Source organism: Polyergus mexicanus, unplaced genomic scaffold (assembly GCF_030449975.1).
Source record: "Polyergus mexicanus isolate NDT 795.1 unplaced genomic scaffold, iyPolMexi1.0 SCAF_11, whole genome shotgun sequence".
NCBI classification, from domain to species: Eukaryota; Metazoa; Arthropoda; class Insecta; order Hymenoptera; family Formicidae; genus Polyergus; species Polyergus mexicanus.
Window position 1 is genome coordinate 4,501,869 of NW_027223331.1, and position 10,070 is coordinate 4,511,938.

Consider the following 10,070-nt stretch of genomic DNA (forward strand, 5'->3'; position numbering starts at 1 on the left):
CAGTCGCCGTTTTTCATAAGACACTTTCTCAAGCTGGTACAATAGCGTCACCTAGATCCAATTGATAGTTACAGATTGACCAATCAACCGGCAAGCTGCTTTGCTCCGATTGGTCAATTCATAATCGTCAACCGTAACCCCAATCGCAATCGAGCCCGCAACCCGTAATGCAATACGGCCTTAAGGCTTCTTTCTGATTTTATATTTGTGTTAACCTAACCTTTTCTGGCCTTCATAATAAAAATAAAGACGATTGGAGTCTCGACAAAACTCCACATACGGGCTGAGAGCCTTTGACTGTAATTTCGAGGCTAGGAATCTCTTTGATAAAACTTCTATTAATCGACGATTAATTGGATTGACAAAATCAACAGCAAAGTTTTTAACTTTATAATTCGTTCCTTACTTAATCCTTTCTTTCCATGTATCGAAAAATTAGTAATTACATTCACACATATTAACCAAATACTGTGTAATGTGTAATATTAAGCATTACATTGACAAGTTAATCGCTGATTAAATTAATCGGAGTTTGATCGAAGCGGTTTTAAAAATGTCAGAAGAGAAAATTGGTTCCTTGGAAGAGGAGGCTCTGAAAAGAAAAGAACGGCTTCAGGCACTCAAAAGGAAGAATGAAGAAAGTGAAGGAAATAGGAAAAATACGAACGAAATATTACCAAAGTAAATCTCTTTCAATGAACGACTTTAATCTCTTAATCCCAATGATTGTATATAAAATTGTTTAAAATCTCATATCGTAGGCCAAAATTTCGCAGTTACAAGCCACAAGATGAAAATTTGAAGAATAATATGTTAGAGGATGCGAAACCTGGAGATGTAGAATCTGAGGTTCGTGAACAATTGGATGCTGCGAGCAGTAAAGTCGTCATCGAAGAACTAGTAAGTTATGTGCGGAGATTTATTCTTATATCTATCTTTTTTCTCATCTCTTATCTATACAAAACTGATGACAAAACTTAGTCTCTATTGCTTTTGTTAAGCAAAAATTGTTTCCAAATTATTTAAAGAATCCACAGATGAATGGGTGATTTGTTTGAATATTTTATATATATATTTTCTTGCCCAATCCTTTATGGCTATGTCATATTACTATGATTGTCTGTGATTTTTTGTGCGTAGAAACACGATTTTTTTTTTTTTTATTTGTTTAGGACATCAGTAATTTAGCACCAAGAAAACCTGATTGGGATTTAAAACGAGATATAGCTAAAAAATTAGAAATATTAGAGAGGAGAACACAGAAGGCGATAGCGGAAGAAGTGAGGGCGCGTCTCAAACAAGGCCAACAAAATCTAGCAATTTATGTCAATGAAACTAATAAAGAATAGAAGCTTTGTTATCAGTAATATATAGATTTTGTAATAAATTATGCACTTTTTTTATATAGAATGTAACTGTTATCAATAATAATGTTTATTTGTAATTCTTCATTATCTCTTATATAATATGTATGTTATACTATATTATATTACACAAATCAGACGAAAGTCACAAATTAAATTAAACACTTCTTTGAACTCGCATAGAGAACGACGCAAGGTGAAATTTTATCAACTTAAATGCAATATTTTACTTTTTAACATTTCTGTTACATCATCATCTGGGCAAAAAAAATTAATTTGGTCCGTATGTATGAAACACAATTTTAGTGATTGATACATATTATCTTGATTTACACGTAACATATGTGTGTGTGTGTGTGTATGTGTGTGTGTGTTTCATTGTGAGAAAATTAATATTTAATAAAATAGTGATTGTGATAAAATTATGAAAACTTATTTTTAAATATTCACTCAATTAAGTATCTCAACCTTCAAATAACATTACAATATTAAATTAATTTCTAACTTCTTTCCTTCAATCAATTTCCAGCATACCGTTAATAAAAATTAAAATATCAATTGTGAAAGATGCCACTGACTAGAATATTCCACATCGAGGTTTTCATATGGCAAACAAAATGAGCGCAAAAAAAACTCCTAGCGCGATGATGGAAAATGGCACTTTGAGATTATACTGTCCAGAATGTTCATCGAAACGATGATAAGTGCGAGGAATGTTCTTTGGTGTGTTCCGTTTTCTTGGAATATTTTGAAGAACTATTCGATCTTCCAAAGGCTGCACCGGCCGGAAGTTGTGAGTCAATTTCTTGCCTTCTATGGTCCGTATATTACGGAAAGCAGCTAACTGAAATTGAGCGAGTAACATAATTCTTTGGATTGCTAAATCTATGTGTACATATCTTAAATATGTCGAAATCCCTTTTCGCTCATCAAATCATCAAACTTCATAAATAATATTATAACGATTAATACAACGCAAAATACAATTGGCATACCTGTTCATGCGACAACCGTTGACGATCCTTAAAGTCAATCCATATAGCTACCTCGAGACAAGGTGGAGTTGTCAACGAACCGTTATACGTGAAATAGTTTTGCATGGTAGTAATATCTGATACAAACAACTTTTGCAACTGCAAGAGCTCTCGCAATACTGTTTTGTTGCCTACCGTTTCTATGTCAGATAATACTTCTATGATAGGTTCGTACATTGGATTCAGATTAGGGCTTACCTGGGCGTAATTTTATTGAAATAAAGCATTAATTTAACACATCAAATTATCTATCAAAAAAACTGCAATTATATAAAAAGATAAAATTAATTGCACATATAAGATATCAATTACGCGAAAAAATGAATAAAAAAAAATATGATAAAATTTTTTCAATTTTAATAACACGTTCTCTCTCTCTCTCTTTCTCTTTTTCTCTCTCTTTCTCTCTTACCTCGTATAGATATGCTAAAATAGCTAGACCATCGGGATGCTTAAAAGCTTCGTCCATCGACTTATAATTTTCCTTGTAAAAAACCGCATGCATTTCCATCGGAAACGAGCGATTATTAATTAAATCTTCGGATCCCTCGTAATCATTTTCTCCCCAATGGAAGTGTAATTGCTCAAACACATAGACATTATTTCCCAAAGGTCCTCCAGATAACATGGCCGTTTTGGATTCGTTGATTTTCAACATAACTGAAGAAGAAGGGAAGGGTAAATATTGTAGCATGCAATGGCAATTATTGAGATCCAGCTTCTAGATTATCTTTTTTTTTTTTTTTTATATAACATGGATACCGCGTATTAAAATATTTTTCTACATCTAGAGTCTAGAGAGACCGATTACGTATTAACGCGATTGAGCTCTTTATGGCATATTTAATCGTCGAGATTTAAACGTCCAGTGTATCACTCGCGAATTTTTTATTCCAGTCTCCTTTATTCAACATTCACGCGATTTACTGCTTTTATGGCAGATAATAATTATAATCATATAGTGCAAAATTGCCTTTTCTCGTTTCGTTTTTAATTATACCGCGAGGAAACGCGTTTTTCTTTTTGTTTCTGATTGTGAACGCGATGTAACAGAAAACCTAATATATATAGCTATACACGTAGACACAGGTAAACAAGTGGGAAATGTTTTTAAGCGTGCACAGTCAGAAACGAGCCGTGAAATCCTTACCCGTGTGACCATTGTTCGTCACGAACGTTAGGCACGGATCGTCGATGCCCGTCAACTCCAACGGCGGTAAACTGACGTTCTTGACATTGTGCTCCTCTATATTAATGGGCGACTGATGTTTCCCGATGCACGCGTGATACTCCTCGCCCCAGTGCGATGGACCTAAGCGAGAATAAGATTGGTCTCGTTTCAGAGTATAACATGCCACTTCTCGAATAACGAATTTCTATTTAATCTCACCATGACTTCCTTCATAACCGAAATCCTCGCCTAGGCAGAATCCTGAAAAGAAATATTTTTAATTAGTAAAAATAATTATTCATGTTAGAAATTTTACGAAAAGGAGAAGGACGGTATAGAGTAATAAATAATGATGAACGACATTAATAAAATGCACTGAGAAAAAGAACTGTTTACTTGACTAAGTCCGTTCAACTAATTACCATTTTTTTAATTGAAATATTTAAGTCAAATATACGTTATGTTAGATTTAATATGTCGTATTTGATTTAAATATATAAATATTTCAATTTAAAAAATGGTAATTAGTTGAACGGATTTTGTCAAGTTAACAATTCTTTTTCAGTGTAGAGATTCGATGCGATTTAATGCGAAGATATGGTATGCGGATAAAAAAGATAAATAAACATACGAATTTATATTTCGAGTCGAGAATTTTATATATTTTATCTTGATTTATATATCTAATTTATATAATTTTTTAGTGCTTTACCTAAAATTGGCATTAATGAACAAAAAAGATTTTCTTAAAACTGATATGAATAATAAAAAAAAAAAAATATTTCCTTATTGAATTTTTACTGAAGCTCAAGGAACTGATACAATATTTATAACGAGTTTAAGATAAATCCACATCTCTTGCTCGCAAAAATAATGATGAGCAATATTAATATAGCGGAGATTCGATTTAATGTGAGAAGAGATGATGTATGGATAAAAAAAAAAATAAATAAACATACGGATTTATCTTTCGAGTCGAGAATTTTATATATTTTATCTTGATTTATATATCTAATTTATATAAATTAATTTATATAATTTTTTAATGCTTTACCTAAAATTGGCATTAATGAACAAAAAAGATTTTCTTAAAACTGATATTAATAAAAAAAATATATATATTTCCTTACAGAATTTTTACTGAAGCTCAAGGAACTGATACAATATTTATAACGAGTTTAAGATAAATCCACATCTCTTGCTCGCAAAAATAATGATGAGCAATATTAATATAGCGGAGATTCGATTTAATGTGAGAAGAGATGATGTATGGATAAAAAAAAAAATAAATAAACATACGGATTTATCTTTCGAGTCGAGAATTTTATATATTTTATCTTGATTTATAATATATAATTTATATAATTTTTTAGTAATTTTACCTAAAAAATTGGCATTAAAAAACAAAAAAGATTTTCTTAAAACTGATCAATGATTAATAAAAAAATATATATATTTCTTTACCGAATTTTTACTGAGGCTCAAGGAAATTAATACAATGGTACTAATATAATATTTATAACAAGTTTAAGACATCGACATCTCTTGTTCACATGTCGGTGCACTTTCTAACGGACAAGCCATCAAATGTGCAGAAAGATTTTTGCGGAAGCTGAAAATGTATTTGAAGTTCTTCGGTAGCGGAAGACAATTGGTCGTTTCCGCGCATTTATTATGTACCATAATGTTTCTCAATTATCCGCAGACAAATGTATGCGCGATACCTTCCCGCCAGTACTTATTCGATGGACAAGCCGTTTCGCCTTGCTCTGTGCCTTGTTTAAGGTTCTTCGCATCTGCCCGACACATGTGACTATAGTATGTAAAGTATATTGTACGATTTACTCGAGAATATTACTTTCGTTTTAGTTGAGACGCTTACGCGAAGAAACCGTCAACATGACATCTTGGCTGGAAATCCTTGGATGATTTAAAATGATTATCTCGTGGAGATGACGAGCCATCCTCGACGTCCTTCTATTATGCAAAATTTTTATTGTTGTACGATTACGTGAGACGCGTGCAAGGAGCATCAAAGTTCGCGATATATAACGATAAAGTGAAATTTTGACTTTATTATTTATTATTATCTCATTATTATTCAGAGACGTCTAACAATCGCTGCGTACCAGGACAAACCGATCGAAGAATCTATCTTAAAAATGTCATTTGCGTGTCAAAATAAAAAAATGATGTAAAAAAAAAAAGAAATAATGAGATTAGTATCACGTTTACTACGACACATATTTAATCATTAGTTAGTCTGTGTGAAAAAAAAAGGCGAACAACTGCGTTCTAACAATAGACGAACATATTTAATTTTGAAGAAAATGAATATTCGCGTAGATACATTATATTTTCATTAATCTTGTATGATAAAATGACGTAGATCGATGTCATGTGAATTGTCAATTACGTTTGTGACATTGCATTTGAGAATGCGCATTGCATTGTTCGATAATCATTTATTTATCAGAATCTCTCTTTAAAATTAAATGTCGAAACGATGTTTTCACGTAACGTTAAATAATTAATCGCGTAATCGTATATCAAACTTTCGTAACACGCGAAAGACTTTATTTGTCGATAAAACGAATTCTTTCACTAATTTTGTTCTACGCTCCGCTTGTCAATCCATCAAGTTTTATCTCATCAGAAAACATTCGTATATCGTCAGAAATTTACATTTTTACAATTCAAACAGTCTTCAACGACTATCACGGTATGATTTCAGGTTTCGTGCTCGCTTTTTTCGAGACATAAGAAAATAATCGCCAGAAATTATTCGATTTCAAGTTCTAGATGCTTTTCTTATATACTTTTCCCATTAATCATTTGGCAGATGATACATATTTTAACACGGTAGACAGAAATAACACGCACATATGTATATATACACAAAGCCGATGCGATATAAAACGATAATATCTACAATTATCGACTTTTATCGACATTTATCATCACTTTTATCAGCCAGTTTATTAAAAGAAAATATAAGACGTCAAATTAGCCGGAGGTATTAGCCGGAGGTCACGACTTTACGATGTGTATTATGGATGACGAAAAAAAAGTGCATCGTTTTAAAACTTCTTTGCGTCTATCCTGCTTTTAAAGTAGCAAAAATATAATAGCGTCAATATTATTTTCTAGGATATATTACATGTATAGTTATGTTATAATTGCATAAGATCTTCATACTGGAAGTATTTAATGATTAAGTATCTAACGATTTAGTTTGACATAGGTACCTCCTTTCCGTGAAAAGGATTTATCACACTTTATCATATGATTACTTTCATACGATTATCGTTATCATATAATTATCATTATATTTTATTTTTTAAGATAAGATCAAGATTATTATTATATTTATTTATTTATTTCTTTATTTATGTTATATCTTTTTTTTTCTTTGAGATAAGACTTATATAAAAGCGAAATTAATATTCTTACGAAAAGATCTTAGATCAAATATGAGCATCGCGATTTGAACTTTGTTATTTAATCGTGCTAAAGCATCTAGAACTTGATAGTCGAATAATTTCTCGCAATTATTGTCTTATGTCATATAAAATTTAGCGATCCAAAGATTGACAGTAGATCGAGAATCATCACCAGCATCTAGCATCTTAATCATGATTCTCGTAGGGTATTCTGCGATCATCTGCAGCGACGATTTCGATGCAAATTAATACGGTTGAATGCATATTAATGCAATGATTGAAAATATTTAATACATACCTAGTATTCACTGCACACACAAATAGTTGCAGTTTTCACTCAACCGTCTAGAGTGTATATCGATTTTATCGAATACAGCGGATAATCCATTTAATCAATTTTGTTTTCTTTATATCATATAAATTAATTACTACCCTATCGCACTCGAAATCCGCTTTAAATGCTAAACAAAAATACATTGGTAGCATAATGACGATGATAATTTGTTTATTTATGTTATATCTTTTTTTACTTTAAGATAAGACTTATATAAAAGCAAAATTAATATTATTACAAAAAGAATCTGTTGATACGCTACGATATAATCGAGATATCTTTTTATCACAAAATTTATATATGATAAATTTTTGTAGAATATCATCAATGTGTGCGCTAGATGATATATATATTGTATATATATATTTTTTAAGAAATATGGAATGATTCATTTATCATAAAATTTAATTGGACGCATAAAAATATAATAATTCTTCTGCAATAAGAAGAAAATATGTTGGTGTTTAATGTCATTTAAATTAATAATTCTTAGATCAACAGCTTTGAGACACTGCTTATTCTATTTAATCATTAAATGATACAAATTAAAAATATTATATTGATTTATTTTTAAATTTTAAAAAATATTCGACGAAACAAACAAGTATCCTTTTTATATACAAATTAATAAATAATTGACACGATTGAGAATGACAGTTTGAAGAAGTAGTATTCTCGAAGGTGTATTAGGTTTTTTTTTTTTATAAAAGAAACCGTTTAATATACAAGCGAAGAGGGGTACCTGGTAGGAGAAGAAGGCCAAGAGTAGCGAACGAAAACACCATGATCATTCACCCCGTCGGCGTATAACACCGTGAAATCCCGCGGCGGACTCGCCGATTCGTCGAGAAATCAGCGAAGAAAAATACGAATGCTTTGTTACGGTCGGTGGAGGACTGAGGTGCCGCCGGCTCGGTCGACCATGTTAAATAAGAGTCCTCTGCTTTTATTTTGCGGCGTGCGTGCAATTGACTCTCCGTACAGTCGCGTCGACAGCAGGGTGGGAATAACAATTTCTTCATTTCGTGACAACATCGCGGAATCAACGTGTCGAGTAATAATTTCAAGATACGATTCTCCGTTCACAAAAAATAAGCGAATTAATAACGATCCTGACAAAAATTGACACTTTTAATCGACGTATTAGCGTCTGAAAATCAGTCTGAATTTATTTCACATTTTTTTTTGTACTCTGTATATATATATATATATATATATATATATATATATATATATATATATATATATATAATGATAATAATATGAATTGTTCTATATTTTTCCCAAAAAAAAAAAAAAAAAAAAAAAGGAAGAACGAGAGAAATAATCATTTTAATTCCGCATATGAAATATATATTTTTATATGACATCCACACGTGATTTCATATCGGACACAATTTAGATTTGTAGATGTATACTTTTACAATATAATATAACGTTATAATAATTCATAATAATGACTTTCTCGAAAATTTTCAATGTTCATGGATTTTTTTATCCCTCATTAAATGATAATTTATTACATGTCAAATCGTCGTAGCTCTTCGTCTAGGACGAAGAAGGATAAGATTGGCAGATATTTGAATTCAACTTGTAATTTGGCACAGATCAAATATATATAAATCCTTCGTATGTATACGCTGACTTTAGGATGTGACGTTTCGTAGACTGTACGTTTCACAGAAGCACTTTTTCATCTTGATGCTTGATAGTTTGTTTGACCGATACAAACGGAAGTCTCTTGAATATATCCGGCGATATGTGGTGAATAATTTACGGTACTCTTTCGTCTCTACTGTCGTTTTTTCGGTATTCTCAACATCCGTCTCGCAAAATTGTTCTCTACGTTTTTTTTTTTTTTTTTTTTTCCAACGATTGTAATCTGCGACAAATTTGTTATACAATTTGTGATCTCATTTTTCAAATTGGTTATTAAGAGATTATAATAACATCCTGTTTTTATCATCAATGTAAAAGAGATGTTTTTCATTAAATTTCATTAATGATAGAATGATTATTATATCCATTGTATGATTTGTGTATACAATATTTTTCTCATTCTAAGAAAAATCTAATAAATATATATGTACATGGTGTCCCGAAATTAAATGTCAAAACTTCGAGAGTGTGTGAGGAATAAAAAATTAAAAAAAAAGGCCTTTAAAGATTTGCTTATTTTTATTTCGTTTTGAAGAAAATCGTAAAAAAAAGAAAAAAATATTTTTCACCAAAAAAACTTAAAGCAACACTAAAATTGTTTATCGAAAAGTACTATGAGAAATATTATAGAGCACATGGAATTAAGAATGAATTCAAATCCTAAGGTAAGATTAGAGGATTGTAAATAAATACGCGACAACGTGAGATTATTGTATCCTGTTTATTTAAATATTTATTACTTAAATAAATAATAAATGAGTGAAAAAATAAGGAGGATTTTTTTCATTTCGATTTACTTATTTATTTACTTACCTACTTATTCATGTTGTCACTTCCTTAATGACACAGCAGAAATGTAAATGTAAAATAAACAGGATACAATAATCTCGCGTTGTCGCATATTTATTTACAATCGTATTTACATCTAATTTTATTTCAGAAGAATCGCAATTCACTCTTTTTTCTTAATTCCATGCTCTACAATTCAATGCTCTTTTATTTCATGGCACTTTTCGATAAACTTAATAATTTATTTTCGATAACTTAAGAATTTCAGTTATTTCA

The 10,070-nt window shown here is 30.7% G+C and overlaps 2 protein-coding genes across 2 annotated transcripts; one reads left to right on the plus strand and one right to left on the minus strand.

The window, feature by feature from the left end:
- The first annotated feature begins 191 nt into the window (after window positions 1-191).
- LOC138937546 (coiled-coil domain-containing protein 12) lies at window positions 192-5,430 on the plus strand. Its single transcript, XM_070303919.1, has 3 exons — window positions 192-681; window positions 762-900; window positions 1,173-5,430. The coding sequence occupies exons 1-3, from the start codon at window positions 554-556 to the stop codon at window positions 1,347-1,349; spliced, it is 444 nt and encodes a 147-aa protein (XP_070160020.1). The 5' UTR covers window positions 192-553; the 3' UTR covers window positions 1,350-5,430.
- On the minus strand, window positions 1,577-8,278 carry LOC138937545 (carbonic anhydrase 2). The gene is made up of 6 exons (XM_070303918.1): window positions 8,089-8,278; window positions 3,789-3,830; window positions 3,549-3,710; window positions 2,811-3,058; window positions 2,360-2,596; window positions 1,577-2,208 (listed from the first exon to the last, which is right to left on the minus strand). Exons 1-6 carry the CDS (start codon window positions 8,135-8,137, stop codon window positions 1,966-1,968), a joined length of 981 nt encoding a protein of 326 aa, XP_070160019.1. The 5' UTR covers window positions 8,138-8,278; the 3' UTR covers window positions 1,577-1,965.
- Window positions 8,279-10,070: the final 1,792 nt, after the last annotated feature.

Excerpts from the sequence above, each read along its gene's own strand:
- LOC138937546 (XM_070303919.1), top strand. The coding sequence starts at position 554 with ATGTCAGAAGAGAAAATTGGTTCCTTGGAAGAGGAGGCTCTGAAAAGA. Across the intron at positions 682-761 it reads ACGAACGAAATATTACCAAA|GCCAAAATTTCGCAGTTACA; the intron begins GTAAATCTCTTT and ends CTCATATCGTAG. Across the intron at positions 901-1,172 it reads AAGTCGTCATCGAAGAACTA|GACATCAGTAATTTAGCACC; the intron begins GTAAGTTATGTG and ends TTATTTGTTTAG.
- LOC138937545 (XM_070303918.1), bottom strand. The coding sequence starts at position 8,137 with ATGATCATGGTGTTTTCGTTCGCTACTCTTGGCCTTCTTCTCCTACCA. Across the intron at positions 3,711-3,788 it reads CGGTTATGAAGGAAGTCATG|GTCCATCGCACTGGGGCGAG; the intron begins GTGAGATTAAAT and ends ATTCTCGCTTAG. Across the intron at positions 2,209-2,359 it reads AACGGTTGTCGCATGAACAG|TTAGCTGCTTTCCGTAATAT; the intron begins GTATGCCAATTG and ends GCTCAATTTCAG.